Below are 21,332 nucleotides of genomic sequence, written 5' to 3'. Positions count from 1 at the left end.
CAAATCACTGACATTAATAGAAGGTGTGAGAAAGTCTGGATCATTTGTGTAAAATTTATTAATGGACTTTGATTTATTTATGATAAACATGATAAAATGTTCTCGGATTCTTTACGGTCCAGGGAAAAACTCTTCTCATATAATGTAGGTTTTTGTAAAGAAATTATACATGTAGTTGTAATATTTTAATGAGACACCTGCATCGGCACATGGAGGAAATCGACTAATCAAAGTTTGACACATAGATGTTCTACTGTAATATTGGTAGCTACTCAGTATATATATCACACTGTAAGGTTTTAAAGGATGATACACTCAAAAGTTTATGTCTTTACTCTTTGAAACAATATGTATCAATGCATGCTATATAAATATTTAACTTGCAGTGTAAAATATTATTTGACAATGTGCTCGAAGCTGATTGCCTTAATTCAAACCCTTACTTTTAATATTGTATGACAATGCACTCAGAGTTAATGATTGTATTTGTTCACAGTTTGATACAACCTTACTTAGTAATCCTTTTCTAGAGAAACAAGTGAAATTGTGAAAAGTGTACACTTTTCAGTAGCTTTATAGAAATGTTGGTCACCTGGGGGTTTGCTTGTGCATCTATTCAGTACTTATAGTTATTGCCCTTAACTTAGTAAAAAAATATTTTTACTGTTATCAAAAAATAAATGTTCACACAGTGAAATGTCCTGTTATTTTAAAAGAACTTATTTCTGGAATGTAGGAAATATAAACCAGACACTGATGTCACTACGAACATGTCTGGAGATGCTTAGGGAGAACCAGATGACCGGTGGAAACAAAATGGTGCCGTACCGCGACTCCAAACTTACACATCTGTTCAAGAACTACTTTGATGGGGATGGTCGTGTCAGGATGGTTGTGTGCGTGAACCCAAAAGCAGAGGAATTTGATGAAACTGTTGTAAGTATTTTAACCTTTGACCTACTGTAAATTCACATAATTCCGTGGATGTGAAATCTTGTAGTTTTGTCACAAAGTAAATTTTCGTGGTTACTTTAATTTGTAGACTGTTTATCTTACCAAAAGGTAAAATGTAAATAATGTGATGCAAAATAATCTTAAAGCAGACAAAAAATTTGTTTGATCTTAAAGTGGTAGATTGACACATCCAAGAAAACCACAAATTTAGTGCCCAACAAATAATTATGATTTTGCAGTACCTAAAGGATGTTAACATCAAGTTAAAATTCATTTATTTTAGCATGGTTCAACTTCATGGTTCAACTTATTGAAATAGCTTTCAAGTACTTGTTGGCACTTACTGTCACTATAACTATTGAAGTATAGTGTAAAATACTAAATGAGGTAAATTGGTTGGTACAGGTTACTGACACTGCTCAGGCCAGAAATAATGCACAGAAGGGTGACTAAAGTGTTCCTCCATAAGTTTGTTACATGATTGTATTAGTTAGGTAAACATTCTTTAAACTACCATGATGTCCCCCTGTGGCTGAGTGGTTTCCTTTAATGAATGAGGCATAAGAACTGCAGCCACCATCTATCCCTGCGTGATCGTAAGAGGCGACTACATGGGTTTGATTAACTGAAGTCTACTCATCTCTTAGCTCCTGGAGATTAGGTGATTTTGACCCCTTGTGTTGCTTTGAAATTTGTTACACCTAAGGTTAGCCAAAATCAACATTCCTGTTTTGGCTCTTTTTGACCTAAACTGTGTTGGTGCACCAAAGAACCAAACAAACAAACAACCTTGATAATAGAATTTTAATAAGAAAATTTTTTATAGTTTAATAACAGTGCAAAAAGTGAAAACTTGTGTCAGGGAAAATAGAGGATAACAAAGAAACAAAGAATTTCAAAGTTATATACAACACCATTATCATTTAAAATTTCAAAGAGACATGCCCGTCTCTTATAGCACATCTCGGACTTTTGGACTAGTTGAGGGGAATTCTGTGAGTAATAGGGTGAAGTATAATATTTTAGAAAGAGGAATAAGTCACAAAAAAGGGCACTGATTGTGATATATTTATTCTTGTTTTTCAGCATGTTATGAAGTTTGCCGAGATGTCACAAGAGGTCATGGTTCAGAGGTCACAGCAGGTGAAGTTTGACCTTGGATTGACCCCAGGTCGTAGACGTCTGGGAGAAAAATTACGCGAAGAGCGGTTAAGAGAGGAGGCTGAGAGAGAAATTAAACAAGAATGTGAGTTGATTATTCATTAGTTTAGATTTTTTGGCATATAATCATTTATGATTAAAGTTGCCAGGTTAAAGTGGTGAATATAGATAATGGTTATTAAGAGTTTTCTTCATTTGTTTGTTTTCTTACAGACTTTTCCAGTTTTCAACAGTGAAAAATGTTAACACCACATTTTGCTTTTCATTTCTAGGTCAACTGCTAACAAACAGTATCATAAGCAAAACTATATGTTCTTTCGTGTTAATCTGGTCAACCAGTAAATATGTATAAAATTGGAAGTTACAAACATGCAACTCAGTCAAATAATGTACATGTATTTACTTTGTGTTAACAGATAATTGTGTTTTAAAGATGTGTTTATTGTGAAATAAAATCTAAATAATTTTTATTTTATTTTTTTTTTGACAGTGATGCCAGTACCTTCACCTAGTCTTATTTATACATTAGGACCAGACTTCCCTAACCTTGAGGTAAGCTCAGAATTTATCATTATCAGATATGTTTACCTGATTAAAAGACTTAAAGAATGAGCACTGAACATGCAGAAATGTGTCATTATACCCCCAAAAACGAAGTTTGGGGGTATATAGGAGTCACCCTGTGGTCGGTCGGTCCAGACGTCCGTTGCATTTCCCTTGTCCGGAGCATAACTTGAAGACTAATGATTGGAATTTAATATTACTACACACAGTGGTCAAGCACATTGAGAGGAAGTGCAGTGCACAAGAACCATAACTCTATCCTGACTAATTACAGAGTTATTGCCTTTTGTTACTTTTCCATGTCCGGGGCATAACTTAGGGGTGTCATCGATTCAATCGATATCGGTGTATCAACGATCTTTGTTATCCAATTCGATATCGATTCCATTTTTTAAATATCGAATGCACATATATTTCTAGCTAAAGAGACTTCAGCGAACAGGTTTTATAGAACTGATAGACCTGTTTACTGTCGCAAAACGTCAAAATAAAAGCGACATATAAAGTTATGGAAGCCAGAAACATTTTTTTTCTAAAATGAAAACGGAAATCACAAAGTTACTCCAAGTGTCTCTAACGAATGCTGCTTAATTTCGTTGTAATCTCGCACGTCTGCTAAGTGGATGTCAAGATCCCTCAATTCAGATTTTAAAAAATGGGAAAATGCAAAAAAATTTGTCAGTGTTTCTTTGTAAAAATTATGATTACAAAATGTTAAACTTTAATAAATATTCAGGTTCTAAACACTATAATTTGCCAATTAAACTCGGGTTAATTGAAACGGCAGGATGGGATTTAGCATGATAGTAACTACGTAATAGCAACAACAACAACAAAAGTAAAATGGAAAAGGCTTTAAAACTTTATAGTTACTAGTCATTAGTTTTCATTTATAGCTATATGATAAAAAAGAAACAAATTATTCGGTTTTCATAGTTTTATCTTTTTTGCATTTGTCTTAATATAACTGCCTTGTGTCAGTGTCCTTAGGAAACATTAATTTAGAAAGACTTGAAAGCTAAATTTAGCCTGGCAATCGATATATCGCTGTATCGCCGATAATTCATTACCGATATATCGATACAAAAAATCCTTATCGATGACACACCTCTAGCATAACTTGAAAACTACTGGTTGGAATTCAAAACAACTTCATACAATTGTCAAACACAATAAGGGGAAGTGCAGTGCACAAGAACCATAACTCTATCTAAAGTAATTACAGAGTTATTGCCCTTTGTTACTTTTCCATTCCTTTCTTTTGTCCGGACCATAACTTGAAGACTAATGGTTGGAATTCAATATAACGTACATACAATGGTCAAGCACATTTGAGAGAAGTGCAGTGCACAAAGAACCATAACTCTATCTTGACTAATTACAGAGTTATTGCCCTTTGTTTCTTTTTCCTTGTCCGGGGCATAAACTTGAAAACTACTGGTTTGGAATTCAAAACAACTTCATACAATTGTCAAACACAATAAGGGGAAGTGCAGATGCACAAGAACCATAACTCTATCTAAAGTAATTAACAGAGTTATTGCCCTTTGTTACTTTTCCATTCCTTTTCTTTTGTCCGGACATAACTTGAAGACTAATGGTAAATTTATTATAACTTAATACAATGGTCAAGCACATTGAGAGGAATGCAGTGCACAAGAATCATAACTCCATCTTGACTAATTAAAGAGTTATTGCCCTTTGTTACTTTTTCCTTGTCCAGAGCATAATTTGAAAACTACTGTTTTGAAATTCAATACAACTTCATACAGTTGTCAGGACATTAAAATAGGAAAGTGCAGTGCACAAGAGCCATAACTCCATTTTGACAAAAATACAGAGTTACTTACCCTTTTGATACTTTTTCCTTGTCCAGAGCATAACTTTAAAACGTACTGGTTGGAATTCAAAACAACCTCATACAATGGTCAAGCACAATAAGAGGAAGTGCAGTGCACAAAGAACTATAACTCCATCTTCAGATATTTATAGAGTTATTGCCCTTTGTTCTTTTTCCTTGTTTTATCTGGACTTATTACAGAGTAATTCAAATAAAACCACATTGAAAGGAAATGCAGCATACAAGAACCGACAACTATCTTAATTGCCCACTAACCATAACTCTAAATTTCAAAATTCTTTTACAAAGGTATTCTGTTACTAAGTAAACATCCTCATTTCCCTGAACGCAGTCTTTTGGGGGTATTAATCACATTTAGTGATAGTTCTAGTTAAGGTAAAAAAAAAGCAAGTAAAGTAGTAAATACATATTAACTATTAATATACCAATTACCAACAGAATAAAGAAAGCAAAAAATACTAGTAGTTCACCTATGTTGCAAATAAGTAATTTTTGGAAACTGTAAAACTTTGCCCAAAATAAATGTTTTTTGAGAAATGATAGCATTTTTTAGGCATAATGGACCTTTAAATTATCATCTATCACTGTTGCAGATATTAATATAATTTTCAGTTGGTAGATTACAGTGATGAGGAAACATTGAGAAGGTTGATACAATGCCTGTGTGAACGTGACACAAAAAGACAAACTTTACTAATTGACTTTGAAGCCAAAGGTATGTTCTGTATATTGCTTTCTTCTATGGGATTATATCACATGTTTAGTTTCCGTAAGGGCCAATTCAATATTAAATTGCTGAATTTCCTGAATGGACTTGTCCAACTTTTATTTTGGCTCTGTCCATTACCAATTTTTAGGGATGCCATACTTAAAATTTAGGACTTTGGTTATCCCAAAAGTTTACAGCTTGGCCCTGACTGCATGGATATGAAGTTTAATCTAGCTGTTTGCGAATGCTTTAAGTTGTTTACAAGATTAGTGTATTATAGAGGCTGAAGAAGACTTGAATTTCATTAGCGTTTCCTTGTTTGTTTGCTTTCCTGCTGACTTTAATGAATGAAAAAAAAAATACTCAATGTTTTCTGGTTTGAAATAGACTTCCTTAAGAACATTAGGGGGGGGAGGAGGGCCATTGGGGACATTGTTTGCAAGCATAATAGATTTTCCTGTTTTAAGTAGGGATGGCAACGAGTAACTGTTTAACCGAGTACTCTATCGAACGTCCGAATATCGGTTAACGAAATTGATATTCGATTACTCAGAAAAAATATTTATAATTTATATTTTTTAAACTATTTAGAAAGATTGGTGGTGTCAATTAGTTCGGAGATTTCGGGAGATATGCATGTATCTTAATAAATACCTGTTCCCAATGCAATCAAAACATCCTTGCAGAGGTGCGAAAATGATATCATAAATTTAACGAGGCGAATCAACAGTTTGACAACGCGCACCTGTGTCGGCTTATGTAATCCAGATTTTATGATATTCAATTACCCCCTTTAATTTTAAAATTGTGTAACAGTTTGTAGCGGAAGTAACTGTTTTGAAAACAACAAAGGGCCGATTGGCTATTAAAATGAAAGAATAAAGGTAACAAGTATTTAGAACCCCTTTTAAAATTTTTCTTGCCGCCGATCAGATCTATATTATTTAAAGACGAAAAATATATATGAACTGTGATAATCATGTTTTAAACTTGATATTGCATTTAATTAAAAACGTTGTAAATTTAAAGTTTTTAAAATTTTAAATTTTAATTAAATTTTGTTTCCATGAAGTCCTATTTACACTAACAGAATTTCTATAAATTTTAAATAAAAAAACGAAAGTACCCATGGGAGGGTGTTAAATATTTGAGAAAAAAATTTTGGAAGATAAATAAAAAATCAAACCCGGGGGGGGGGGGCAAAAACCCCGAGTACTCAAATGGAAAAATGCCCGTTAACCAAAAGTAGGAATTTTTGGGAAATTTCGTTGCCATCCTATTTTTAACTATTTTTTGTCATGTATTTTTAAAAAAAATTAAATTATAGTGAAGCAGATTTCTTTTTTTCTCAAATTTTAAAGGGAAAATTTTTTAAAGAAATTAATCTCTAAAAACCTTTGAAAGAGTTTTAACGTTAAAGGGAAAAAAACGGGGAAAGCTGGAGTCAGTCTCAAACAAAAACATGGAAGTTTGCGTGCAAATTGGGAATCTAAATGTCGAGGTCTCGAGCAAGAAAAGGTCAACTCCTTACAGTCATTCAGTTTGAAACGTGTGACGCGATTAAGACGTGAAATTTGAGCCAAAGGTAATACTAAGCATCAGATTGGTTTGATTTTTAATATTTAGAGATACGAAGTTTTCTCTTGCAAAAATAGTTTTTCCTTAGTTTTTTACCTTTGTACAATTTGTATTAAGAAATCTTAATAGTTTGGGCTGGAACATTTTTCTCTGCAAATATTTTGATTCTAAGGCTGTTTAAATTCGCCAATTTTTTTGGGGAATGGCACAAACAATATTTTGGAAAATGGGGAGAAAAAGCAGCATAAGAAAGTCCAAAATGGGAAAAAAAAAATCGGGCTTTTATTTTTTGGCTTTTAAAAATGCCTCATTTTTCAAGGAATAACTACATACAAGAAGAAAAAGGCCAGTTATTTAATTGTGTGTTTTTTTGTTTTTTTTTGCACATGCCTAAAACACATTGGACAAAAACAAAACAAATTAAATAGCTAGTTTTAAGCTGTTTTGAGAACTACTTGTTGTAAGGTCTGTTGTGAACCGCTGTGTCAGAGATTGAATGTCAGCTTTGTATTTCCTGATCTTTGATCAGAAAATACAAAAATAAAAGGGGACAAGTTCTTGCCTTTATAAAGGTGCGAAATGTTTAAATTTGTGAATGATTTCCAATCTGAGTGTTTTCAACTGTTGTTTCGACCATTACAGCCATTTCATTGTTGTCTGTTTTGTTTAGATTTATAATAAATAAATATATTAGACACTGTACATATTGGGCCATTTCGAATCTTGCGTCATGATACGATGTTATATTATTACAGTTGTACGATAAGAGCATGAAGATCAGACAAGAACAAACGGAGAAAGAAAGATTGAAGGACAACTTTAAACAAAGATTAGAGATGAATAATATACATTGGGAAGAAAACTTGGTAAATTATTGTTCTTTTGTTTTAATTTTTTGGGGTGACTTAAAGATATCGAGGACCGACAAATGTAGGTTTTTCTGTTTCCAATAGTGCGGGCAACACAATGGTCTTATTATCAATACATTTAGTAAGTTGTTGCTAAAAAAGTTTGTCTGTACCCGGGATTAGATTGGGGGAGTGGAGGAATGGAGATCTGCCGAGTTCTTGAGTATCTCTATAAAGTTCTCGTGCAGTTATGAACATTTGATTATGATAGCAAAATTTAAGATTTTTTCGGTTCATAGGTTTTTTATAATGAAAAAAGATGTTATCTAAATTTTGAAGGTAAGTAATGGTTTTCCTTGATACAGGAGTATTGTGACTTTGATTGGATTGTAATGTATTACAAATGAAAGTTTGCTACTGCCTGCTTACTTTCCAAACACTACTTGAGGATTGAATCTTGTCAAGGTCTTTAAAACTTTTTCTCATGATAAAGGCAAAAAGAATTTTAATGCAAGGTGTGGCTTATTCTAACATTCAGTTTTCTTTCAAATACGGTTATGCCTGGTTGAGTTTGAAATGTTTAAAGGGGTGTTCGTGGCTGAGGTTACTGTTAAAAAAAAAATGTTTATAAAATGTAGAAGCCCCAGGTGTTTTCCATCACCTAAAGTTGAAAGTTGTCATCATTTAACCAAACAATAATATGTTTGAATATGAATGAAAATTTTCAATGTTAACACTTAATGCAGGATTTTCAGATCTTAATATAATAGTGTAACAGGTTTTGCTCATTTAAGGATTTTTTTAAATTTTCTAACATTTGAATCATTTGTAGGATAAGGAAAGAAGGAAAATTGAGCGAGAAATGGGGATGGCATTGGAGGAGAAGGAGAAAAAGTTCAGTATGATGAAAGAAGTGTTGGACAGTGATACCCCGGTAGCTAAACCACGTACGTTCAAAACCCCAGGAACCACGATAAAGACTAGGACTTACACAACACCAGGTAAACTTAGAAAATTTACATTTTTCCAGGCTATTGTTTTACTCTCAAGCGCTTAGAATAGTCAGTTGCGCCTTCCCACAGACAGCTCTTGTTAATGATCCAGAAATTACTATCATTTTCAGGAGTGATACAGAGTGCCAGGTCCGAGTCTGACGTGTCATCTATTGGTGTACCTGCCCCGAGGACGAGAACCACATCAGCCATACCGTCAGTTCGACCCTGGGGCTATGGTGGTAACAACAAACGCCCAGCTCCAAAGACCCCATCAGTTACACCAAGAAGTGTAAGTTTTCTGTTAAGAAAATTACAAACATGAGAAATTATTTATACAATTTGTACAAGCTGCAAATAAATATTAAAAAAAGAAGAAATTTTTATGATTTAAATTGAAATATTTTTCAATTTTTTTTACAAAAAAAAACTTATTCGTTTGGCTTATTTTTGACTTTGTAAAATATCAGCCAGTCTTGGGTTTCACAACAGCTAGTAGTCTTACAAGAATTCATTTCATAGTGCATGAACATTTTAAAACTTATTTTTCTTGCCTCGTTACCTCTGTTAACAGATTCCCTCTAGCTAGATATTTGGGTATGTACTGGCAGCCAGTGTAAGAGTCTTATAAAATTTGATAGGTGCCCAAATTTGACAATTTATTATTTATATTTACACTATTATTCGAGAATGTTGTACTTTGTTTATTTCAGATACCTCAGTATAATTTAAGACATAGAAGATCCAAATCTAACTCCGAGACATGGCTGGACCATAAACCACCAGGACATTTAGATCTCGGTAAATAAATTTTATCTTGTTTATCACAAGGGGATGGTTAGAGTTAGGTGATACTTACTTCACTTACTTACTTGTTTCACAACTCAATCTGTTTAATATATATCACCATCTTTCAATTCTGTCTTGTCCAATTGTTAATCCAGGGCTTTCATTATCAAAGAGCTTAAAAGCACAATATGCTTCAAAAATAAATATTTTTTTTAATTCTTTGGAAAGGTCAAATATGTGTTCAATAATATAATAGCATGTTAGATTTAAACAACTGAAGAATGCAGAGCTAAATGTGCAGTTATATACAAAGTAAGATTTTCACTTCCATACAAAATAACCACTTAAAAATGTAATGTTTAATCAAGACACAAAAATAATTTCCAAACTAAGGGTAAAGGTCATGTTTCCATTTTCTAAAATAATAGGGGAGAGGATGGGGTTGAAAAACATGTTATATATCTTCTATTCATGTTTACAGACACTGTGTTACAACCAACATTGAAGAAGAAGAAGTCTGTAAGTAAACTCGAGTCTAAGGATACGAAAGTGGCCTCTAAATATATGTTGACAGATCAAGGTTTGAATTCTGATGGCGAGTTTCAAACCAGATATTTCAAGGTAAGTGTCTCACTCTGTTTAACTTTCTGTTTTAGTTATAAATTGGTTAAAAGCTTCTACTTGCCATACATTGAAATAAACTTTGAATATTTCAAAAAAAGTTTCATCAAGTTTTTAGCTCACCTGTCACAAAGTGACAGGGTGAGCTTTTGTGATCGCTTTTAGTCCAGCGTCCGTCCGTCCAGCGTCCATCCGTCGTCCGTAAACTTTTACTTTAAATGACATCTCCTCATAAACCACTAAGCCAATTTCATCCAAACTTCACAGGAATGTTCCTTTGGTGGTCACCTTTAAAATTGTTCAAAGAATTTAATTCCATGCAGAACTGGTTGCCATGGCAACCGAAAGAAAAAACTTTAAATATCTTCTTTTAAAAAATCATAAGATTTTGAACTTAGATATTTGGCATGAAACATCTTCTAGTGAGTGTCTACCAAGTTTGTTCAAATAAAAGCCCTGGGGTCAAAATTGGCCCCGCCCCAGGGGGTCATTGATTTTCCCTATATGCATATAGTAAAAACTTAAAAAATCTTCTTTTAAAGAACCAAAAGAGTTAGAGCTAAGATATTTAGCATAAAACATGTTCTAATAAGTGTCTACCAAGTTTGTTCAAATAAAAGCCCTGGGGTCAAAATTGGCCCTGCCTGGGGGGTCATTGATTTTCCCTATATGCATATAGTAAAAACTTAAAAATCTTCTTTTGAAGAACCCAAAGAGCTAGAGCTAAGATATTTAGCATCAAACATGTTCTAATGGGTGTCTACCAAGTTTGTTCAAATAACAGCCCTGGGGTCAAAATTGGCCCCGCCCTGGGGGGTCATTGATTTTCCCTATATGCATATAGTAAAAAACTTAAAAAATCTTCTTTTAAAGAACTCAAAGAACTGTGGCTAAGATATTGAGAATCAAACATGTTCTAATAGGTGTCTACCAAGTTTGTTCAAATAAAAGTCCTGGGGTCAAAATTGGCCCCGCCTCAGGAGGTCATTGATTTTCCCTATATGCATATAGTAAAAACTTATAAAATCTTCTTTTAAAGAACCAAAAGAGTTAGAGCTAAGATATTTAGCATGAAACATGTTCTAATGAGTGTCTACCAAGTTTGTTCAAATAAAAGCCCTGGGGTCAAAATTGGTCCCGTCCCGGGGGTCATTGATTTTCCCTATATGCATATAGTAAACACTTTAAAAAATCTTCTTTTAAAGAACCCAAAGAGCTAGAGTTAAGATATTTAGCATCAAACATGTGCGCTAATGGGTGTCTACCAAGTTTGTTCAAATAAAAGCCCTGGGGTCAAGATTGGCCCCGCCCTGGGGGGTCATTGATTTTCCCTATATGCATATAGTAAAAACTTAAAAAATCTTCTTTTAAAGAACTCAAAGAGCTATGGCTAAGATAATGAGCATCAAACATGTTCTAATAGGTGTCTACCAAGTTTGTTCAAATAAAAGCCGTGGAGTCAAAATTGGCCCCGCCCTGGGGGGTCATTGATTTTCCCTATATGCATATAGTAAAAACTTAAAAAATCTTCTTTTAAAGAACTCAAAGAGCTATGGCTAAGATATTGAGCATCAAACATGTTCTAATAGGTGTATACCAAGTTTGTTCAAATAAAAGCCCTGGGGTCAAAATTGGACCCGCCCCAGGGGGTCATTGATTTTTTCCTACATGCATATAGTAAAAACTTAAAAAATCTTCTTTTAAAGAACCAAAAGAGTTAGAGCTAAGATATTTAGCATAAAACATGTTCTAATAAGTGTCTACCAAGTTTGTTCAAATAAAAGCCCTGGGGTCAAAATTGGCCCTGCCTGGGGGGTCATTGATTTTCCCTATATGCATATTGTAAAAACTTGAAAAATCTTCTTTTAAAGAACTCAAAGAGCTATGGCTAAGATATTTAGCATCAAACATGTTCTAATAGGTGTCTACCAAGTTTGTTCAAATAAAAGCCCTGGGGTCAAAATTCGCAACGCCCCGGGGGTCATTGATTTTCCTTATATGTGTATAGTAAAAACTTAAAAAATCTTCTTTGAAAAAACCCAGATAGCTTCAGTTAAGATATTAAGTATGAAACATCTTTTAGTGAGTGTCTACAAAGTTTGTTCAAATAAAAGACATGGGGTCAAAATTGGCCCCGCCCCGGGGGTCATTGATTTTCTTTATATGTGTATAGCAAAAACTTAAAATCTTCTTTGAAAAAACCCAAACAGCTAGAGTTTAGATATTAAGCAAGAAACATCTTCTAGTAAGTGTCTACAAAGTTTGTTCAAATAAAAGCCCATGGGTCAAAACTGGCCCGGCCCCAGGGGTGTCATTGTTTTTAACTATATGTGTATAGTAAAAACTTAAAAAAAATCTTCTTTTAAAAAGCCCAATGAGCTAGAGCTTAGATGTTTAGCATGAAACATCTTCTTATGGGTGTCTACCAAGTTTGTGCAAATAAAAGCCCTTGGGTTAAATTGGCCCTGCAACGTTGGGTGGGGGAGGCCTATATACAGGTGAGCGACCTCAGGGCCATCATGGCCCTCTTGTTATACTATAAAGGTCATATCTGGAGACAGTGTTAATGATAGTGATGGTAGCAAAGTGAAAAAAATGAGAGAGATAACACTTATTTCTTCCGACCAAATACAGAGATTATTGCACGAGACCGGGAGAAATTGGTTTAAAATTGTATAGATATATGAAATTGTATGGATATTTGATATTTAACTGAATCTTGAATGTCAATGATGTATCAACATTGCCTTGTTTAATGTTGGCCCTAAGCAGAAGGAATTAATCCCAGACAAAACAATTATTTGCTATTTTAATAGGTAAAATGATGGTGACATACTTTACAAACATTATTACAGTACATAATACTTGGGGTATGAATTTTCAGATAAACAACTACAGAATATAACTTTACACCTTTCAAAAGGACATTTAAAGTGTTGTTTGTAGAAATGTTGATTATTTTTTAGCTTCGACATATATTTTGTTTAAACATATTTATTTAAACTTGATTGCAAAACAAGTTCTTGCAACTTATATTAATCACTTTCGAGTCTGTTTCCTGGAACCAACCACAACTGGTAACAAATGAAGAATCATGGTCGTGACCCAAGTAGGGCTCTAACCCATAATCTCTGTGTTGAGAGGCAGACACCTTAACCACTAGGCCACCACTCCCTTAAAGTTCTCAAGAATGAAAGTTGTACAGCTTTAAGTTAACTGTCACCCTGTATCTTAAGTAAGGATTCATTAATAAATATTGTAGCTGCCTTATGACCTGAACAGTTTTGTAGCAACTGTAAATATACTTACTCCAGATTTAAGAATATTTTGCATTTTTGCCAGCTAATCTGAAGGAACAAACAAACTTTTACAGTTATAAACCCATTACAGCTTGACTAATCTTGTGACAGGCAGTGCACCGTGTAGCTATAACGGTAAAAAATGATTAGCTGCGAAAAAACAACATTTGCCGAGTTTCAAATAACATCTATTCACAGGATCAAAAAAGAATATACAGCAAAAACTGTAATGATTCATTGTTGATTTTAGGGAGATGTGATACCTACCTCTGGGGGCGGAGCTTCTGTCATCTTTAACGATGTAGAAATCCACAAACAGAAGGAGCCTGGGACCAGGAAGAGACGAAGCTCGTGCCCACAGCCGACAGATTTTGACGGTGAGTGGACCGATCCTGAGGAGAGATGTGCAATTGCGATAGAAGGTCACAGAAGAAAGTAAGTATCTTATTTAATCTTTGTTTATGATTTTGAGTGTTGTGAAAATTTTTCTTTTGTATATATATATTTGTGTACTTAAAAAGAGCATAGGTTTTCTCTTTAAACTGAACTTGTATCTTTAGACTCATTACTTTATACCAGATGGGTGCATTTGTGGCTGAGTGGTTAAAGTTGTTACTTCAATTCACTTGCCCCTCAAGACTGTGGGTCAGAATCCTATGAGGAAGCTAACTAGCTAGCTTACAGAACATGGATGGTTCTACTCTAAGACCTGCTTGTACCTAAAATAATACATGGAGGAGCACCAGAGGTCTTCCTCCACCAGTATAGCTGGAATGTCGCCATATGACCTTTACAATGTAAATGCTCTGTAATAAGCCACCAAACAAGAAAAACCTGCCACTGACCAACATGCATTACTCTAATACAGAATTTTTAAAAAGTAACAGCCTTTATTGCTCTGGATAGACTCTGATGAATTGAACATTGTTTTCCATGAGGCACAGATATAACTCAAATGTGAGACAAATACGAGTCAGATGCACTTATAACACGAAAACATCAACTTTACTCATTTAAAGGTTCAAAATAACCAATACCTTTGCATCTTTTCATAGATTTTTAATTTTTGATAATGTAAATGTGGTTAAAATAAAAATTGGACTTAGATAATACATTATTTTTTGTTTATTACAAACAAATATTCACATATTTCACTAGGAGAAGTAAACAGTCGCCAGAACTTATTTCAGTTGTTTAGACAACATGTAGGTAACTAGATAATATCAGGGAGAAATCATAGAAACATAAATCATTTGTACCATTATAGCAAATATGTAACACCATGTTTACCCAAAGAGCTTCCCCCCTCTTTTCCCCCCCCCCCCCAAAAAAAAAAGACAAAAAAATCATAGATACCTTATATATACCCATTATAGCAAATATGTAACACCATGTTTACCCAAAGAGCTTCCCCCTCCTCCCCCCACAAAAAAAGATAAAAAAATCATAGATACCTTATATCATTTATACCATTATAGCAAATATGTAACACCATGTTTACCCAAAGAGCTTCCCCCTCCCCCCCCCCCCCCCCCCCCCCCCCCCCCCAAAAAAAAAGAGAGAAAAAAGAAATCCATGCTTAAAACTGAAGGGATAGAATTCTTATCATGTGTATGTATTATATCTTAAAGCTATTTACTAAAGGTTGGTGGTTTAAATTTTAAGTCGGGTGCTTATAAAAAAAAGGATGTTTTGGTATCCGAGGTATTTCTCTGCCAGTAAAGCTGGAAAGTCGTCATATGATTATTAGTAATGGTGTGATTTAATATCCATCTAAAAACCAAACTCAAACAAAGAAACCAACACAATTTCATATTATTTCTCTCTTTATGAAATATTTTTTGGGTGTTTCACAAAGAAATAAATTCTAGATTTAATCTTTTTAAAAGTTCTATCCAACAAGTTGCTTTGCTTTAGCAATTAGAATACACACATGTATTTGCAGGAACAGAGAAATTCGGTCCACATTGTCCAGTTTACTGCACATTATTATATTATTAATGTATATGCTAAATTGCCATTATGATAGTCAATCTTTTGAAATATAAGATTAATTTTATCTCAGCTTGACAGTTTTGAAAAAATGAGCATAATGTCACTTTAACTTCCAATCTGACCAACATTGTCAGTTTTGTGAATTGAGAAGCATATTGGTGTCAAATTAAAAAACATAGCTTACATCTGCTGTCTAACATACAACTGACAACATGCAGAAAATTCTAGTTTTTCTATATGGAGGAAATTTTAATATGTAAATAGAGAAAACTTTTAAAAAACATTTTTAGCAGTTCTGGCTGTAATAAACTTTTTTCATCCATTCAAAACTATATGAGAGATCAGCATGACACATGTAGGTAGATAGATATCATTTGGTAGAAATGCAGTACAAATAACCATAACCCTATCTTGCTTAATTTTGGAGTTATTGCCCTTTGCGCATTTGTACACTTTGAACTTTGTCCCAGACATAACTCTAAAACAATAAGACATATCATCACGAAACTTTGTAGGTAGAAAAATGTGCATTGTCATTGTAATGAAAAAAGTCTTGTCCAAATCACATTATTTTACTTTATAATACATTTTCAAAATTTCATGAATCTGGAGGTATCCTGCTTTAAGCATTCTCTACTGTATATTTTCTGTTCACCATGGCCTTGAGTTGCAAGAGAATATTTTATAAGAAGAATGTAATTGGTTAAGGCTGCAAATTAGTGCCTGCATATTTTTTTATTTAACATGGGAAATTTGTTCATAATCATACCCTTTGGGGAAAGCTTGTTTCCATTACACCCATTTTATCATCCATATATCAGATTTTATATTTATATAGCTTATTTTTACATAATATTTATAGTTTAGCAGCTTTATTTATTTATGTATATACACTTTTTAACATTTTTAGCTCGACCATTCGAGCAATAAGAATAGCTATTGTACTCAGTCATGTGTAAAAAAATTTCCAAATTTTACTGAAGTAACCATATCTATTTTGTGTACCTGAAATGAGTTTTCAATGCATATTTTATTTTTTCAAATCAGTAAGACTGTTTATGTGTAACTTTTTTTATTCTCTAAAAAGTGTTATTTATTAATAAAAAAAACTAGACTAATGTAATATTTCTTTTGAAAGAAATTTTGATAAGTTTCTAAACACTATATTCTAACCTAGTTAAGTACATTAATTGTTTTTAACCAGGTTTTCCGAAGGAAAAAACTGGTTATTAGATTGAGGTATGTCGGCGGGCGGATGGGCGGGCGGGCGGGCGTAAACAATTTCTTCTGTGAGCAACTCCTCCTACATTTCTCAACGGATTTTGACCAAACTTTCACAGAAGCTTTGTCATCAAGTGCCCTGGCGCATATTGTCAGGGTTTTGCGATTAGATAATATTTGACCTAATTATGGCCCTTTGTTTTTTTTCCTTATATAAAATATATAGTGAACAATTTCTTCTGTGCGCAACTCCTACATTTCTCAACGGATTTTGACCAAACTTTCACAGAAGCTTTGTCATCAAGTGCCCTGACACATATTGCCAGGGTTTTGCAATTGGTGTATATTTGACCTAATTATGGCCCTTTGTTTTTTTTCCTTATACAGAATATATAGTGAACAATTTCTTCTGTGCGCAACTCCTCCTACATTTCTCAACTGATTTTGACCAAACTTTCTCAGAAGCTTTGTCATCAAGTGCCCTGACACATATTGCCAGGGTTTTGCAATTGGTATATATTTGACCTAATTATGGCACTTTGTTTTTTTTCCTTATATAGAATATATAGTGAACAATTTCTTCTGTGCGCAACTCCTCCTACATTTCTCAACGGATTTTGACCAAACTTTCTTAGAAGCATTGTTATCAAGTGCCTGGCACATATAGTCGGGGTTTTGTGATTGGATAATATTTGACCGAATTATGGCCCTTTGTATATTTTTTCCTTATACAGAATATATAGTGAACAATTTCTTCTGTGCGCAACTCCTCCTACATTTCTCAACGGATTTTGACCAAACTTTCTTAGAAGCTTTGTTATCAAGTGCCTGGCACATATTGTCGGGGTTTTGTGATTGGATAATATTTGACCGAATTATGGCCCTTTGTATATTTTTTCCTTATACAGAATATATAGTGAACAATTTCTACAGTGCGCAACTTCAAAAATTAAGCAAAAATAAAGTACTGTTTACCTTTCTAAAACATTTTGGGAAAAAAGGCGAATAGACAAAATAAAATTTCTCAATCATTTTTGTTTGAGGAATATTAAAAAAGCCATAATTCCTCCTAAAAATTCAATTAAAAACAAATGCCCCTTCATGACAAAGCTTCTGTGAAATATTTTGCTGAAAACCTGGTTGCATCGCATTGCGATGTTCCTTGTTTGTTATTTTATCATCAGAACTGATTAGCGCTATATAATGGGGATTTTGTTAGATTAAAGTACCAAACATATATGTCAGACTATAAAAAAAAATCATATATTAATTTATTTAAAGTATATTCTATTAAAAAATTTATTTTCTTATTAAACAGGAGGAGTCGTCCTACACCAGAATCCCGAGTATGAACAAACATAATTTAGATACAATTTCATCCAAGGACCCTATGACAATACATTGGCATCAGCAACAGCAGCAAACACATATCATATCTACAAAAGTGAACAGTTTTAATCTCCAAATTTCTCTGAAAATTTGAAGGAGTTTTTTATCAACAATGTGTCCCAGAGTTTGCCTCCATACTGTATTGTTTTGTTTAGAACTGATTTAATTTGAATTTCTGGATCCAGTCTACAATATCAAGCATCTGATTGGCTGTTGCAGACTATACACGTGATATTGACCAATGATAGGCCAGCATTTTGTAGACTGGTTTGCAAATTTGTTGGGAGTTGGCATGCTTTAATGAATTGGTGGATAGGAACCAGTCACTTGAAAATCAAACTGAGGCTGTTAGTGTAAATATGTTGAGGAGCGTTCAGATGTATAAATATACTGCTGTAAATATTGTTTTGTAAATAGTTATCAGTTTTTAAGACTACAAAGTGAAGATACATCAGTGATCAAATGATTATGATTGAAGCAGACAGTTGTTATGTCTTAAGTTTTATCGAAAAAAACATTTCCTCAAACTTGGTGCTATTTTTTGCTCATTTCTCCACTGTTTTGTATAAGTTTTGTTTCCAAGATGCACAGAAGTAAAGCCAGTAAGCACTTTATTTGTACACATAGGGTAAAAAAAACAAAAACAAGTCGTACATATGTTTGGTGTGTAAAAAAATTAGGTCATATCATTATGTATGTTCTTGTCGAAAATATTAGGAATACAGTCACATGTAAATATAATGCACAGTTTGAGAAAGAAGTCACGATAAATTTGTCTAAGAAAAGAAAGGTAATCTTTAATTTCAAAATTTTGTTTTGTTTGACAGAGAAATAAGGATAAGCATTTTTAATAATTTATTTGGACAAGAAAATTGCATTTTATAGAAAAAAAATGATTTGGTTAACTTGGGTTAAACACAGTTGGGTTAATTTTAGAATTGATTAAAGGCACATTATGCCTCAGAAACATATAAAAAAATTTTTCCTTCAGAATAATGTGTAGATAATGGTTTTAGAGCATGTTACATGTGTATCACATTAAGAAAGAAGAGCTAAATATAATTTTGACTTCCATACAAAAAATACTAAATAAATTTCTAAAAGCAAAAGATTGTTCAGGTAATTTGCCAGTTAGTAACTTTTAGAAAACTAGACCAGGACACCAAAAATAAGAAGCTTTTGAGAAATAAAAATAAAAGTATTTTTTTGAGGCATAGTGGGGCTTTAACTTTATGTTGTATAGAAATATGACAGTGTGTAAATAATAGTATAGTTTATTAGATTAGATATATTTGTAATTTGTGGGTATACTGTGATCATTTGAAGTTTTAATATTGTGAAGTCTAACATAACATTTTGTTTACTGGTATATATAGTCATACCTTTTTTTAGTTCCTTCTCTCGTCACGTTAGTGCAGTAACAGGTTAACTTCTATTAAATTTTATAACAAGTTGATCCGTTACTGCACTAAGGTGACCACTGTTAATATTTTCTCCCCTCTCTTAGGTAAAATGAAAAAATAGAAAAATGAGAAGAGAAAAAAAGTTAAATTTTATAATAATGTAAAGTAGTTGGGTTTTTCTTTAATGATTATTGGATTTTTATGAGATTTGAAGCTTGTTTTTTTACAGTATTTATAATAATCATGTGTAAATATGCCAAAAAAGTAAAGAGAAACAAATTTCAGCATACCCAATGTGCCTTTTTGTTTTTTAAGAAAAAAGAAATTAAAAAAAAACAAACAACAAATAAACATGAAGTACACATATTTATTTGTTTCATGTAGTTGACACAAAATTCTTGTCTGCAGTCAATTTGAATCAAATTTTTTAAGTAAAACAAATTTGAAGAAAGTTTTAAGGAAAACAATATTTTGTTTGATTTAAGTGTGTTTAGAAGTTATATTTTATATACTTTATTTTCTAAGGGTCTATAAATTTAAACCTACGGCATAGGTTTTTTGAGAAAAATCAATGATCTCAAAATTACTGTTCAAAATAAAATTAAGTATTTTTTTGATATTTACTTTCTTCTATGTTTCAATTCACAACAATATTTTTCATCCTTTAGAAATGCTTAAAGAAGTTTAACCAGATGTAAATGCTGTTCAATTAATGACACTATAAACCCTATAACTTTTAAATATGTTTTTTCACATAATGCTTTTTGCATTCCCCTCGGACCTCCCTTGGCCAAATTTTTGAGGGTCATTCCAAATAAATGGCATGTTTAAGATAAGATAAGATAATGATGATAATCTCACAATTCTATCAATATTGTAAAAAAAGGGAAACTCTCTATACAGTTATTTTCTGTTTAAAGCAGAAAAGAATTGGGTATTTAGACTTAATTGGCTTTAGTTTCAGCATAATAAATTATTTGTACCAAAACAGAATTATTTCTTTTTCTCAAAACATTCCATACATTATTTTATTTTATGAAAATTTTTATCACAAGATACGAAAACAATACATACAGAAACAGTAGATTGAAAAGCAATTAAATGCTAATTATCAGGTGCTCGCCGGGGGGGGGGGGATGTTTCTCTGCCTGGGGGAAATGTTCCCTGCTCGAGGGGAATGTTTCTCCACTTGGGGGAAATGTTTCTCTGCTTGGGGCAAATGTTTCCTGCTCTGGGGGGAAATGTTCCCTGCTTGGGGAGGAATGTTCCCTGCACTTGGGGGAAATGTTCCCTGAATGATCTCTCCTCAGAAATGAGTGAAACAAATAAGGTATATGATTTGTTAAAATAAAAAAAAATTTATCCTCACTAAATAATTTTTGATTTCAGTCTTAAGTTATAAGTGAAAATTTTGCTTTCTATCTTTGTATCCAAATATATGCTTCATGCTTCCTTTTTCCTATTTTCAATGAAAGTACATTTTCCTCCTCTTTTTTTTTGCTAGAAATAACTCATTACTTTATCATTTTGCCTATCTTTTCCCCTTTTTCATCATTTCTTTCACATCACTCCATCTTTAATTCCTTTTCTGTTCACTTTTGTTACTTTTTCATCGTTTATGTTAAAAATTTCACTCATTTTTCTATAGCACTTTTGTTGTGTTTTATATAAATTCTTTTGTTCTCTGCAGTTTTCATGATTTTTTTGTTTTCGTCAAGTGGTAAAATGTTCTTTTTGCTTTTATCAAATATCAATATGCCGGCTTTTAGATATTAAGTATATGATCTGTCAATATAAATATCAGCTGTTTTTATCTGTATTCAAAATTTTTTAGCTTCTCGTATGAAATCAGTGTATATTTATTATTTCTATAATAAAAATGTGAGAAAAGAACAAATTTTGTTTTTTCTCTTGGGTTTGTAGTATGTACTCTTTATGTGAGAGTGTG

General features: G+C 32.9%; 1 protein-coding gene across 1 annotated transcript in view; it reads left to right on the top strand.

Moving 5' to 3' along the window:
• LOC132753058 (kinesin-like protein KIF23) overlaps positions 1 to 18,861 on the top strand; it is a 28,959-nt gene extending 10,098 nt beyond the window's left edge. The window contains exons 11-22 of the mRNA XM_060743472.1: positions 737 to 936; positions 2,041 to 2,200; positions 2,606 to 2,667; positions 5,153 to 5,255; positions 7,575 to 7,693; positions 8,508 to 8,676; positions 8,799 to 8,959; positions 9,381 to 9,468; positions 9,938 to 10,077; positions 13,627 to 13,811; positions 14,535 to 14,581; positions 17,911 to 18,861. Of these exons, the coding sequence (XP_060599455.1) occupies positions 737 to 936; positions 2,041 to 2,200; positions 2,606 to 2,667; positions 5,153 to 5,255; positions 7,575 to 7,693; positions 8,508 to 8,676; positions 8,799 to 8,959; positions 9,381 to 9,468; positions 9,938 to 10,077; positions 13,627 to 13,811; positions 14,535 to 14,574 (1,427 nt within the window). The 3' untranslated portion in view covers positions 14,575 to 14,581; positions 17,911 to 18,861. The remainder of the gene's footprint in view (positions 1 to 736; positions 937 to 2,040; positions 2,201 to 2,605; positions 2,668 to 5,152; positions 5,256 to 7,574; positions 7,694 to 8,507; positions 8,677 to 8,798; positions 8,960 to 9,380; positions 9,469 to 9,937; positions 10,078 to 13,626; positions 13,812 to 14,534; positions 14,582 to 17,910) is intronic.
• Positions 18,862 to 21,332: the final 2,471 nt, after the last annotated feature.

The sequence above is a fragment of the Ruditapes philippinarum genome, unplaced genomic scaffold, assembly GCF_026571515.1.
Source record: "Ruditapes philippinarum isolate M1 unplaced genomic scaffold, ASM2657151v2 ctg6228_1_1_1_1, whole genome shotgun sequence".
Classification (NCBI taxonomy): domain Eukaryota; kingdom Metazoa; phylum Mollusca; class Bivalvia; order Venerida; family Veneridae; genus Ruditapes; species Ruditapes philippinarum.
This window is presented reverse-complemented; position numbering and strand designations above follow the sequence as displayed.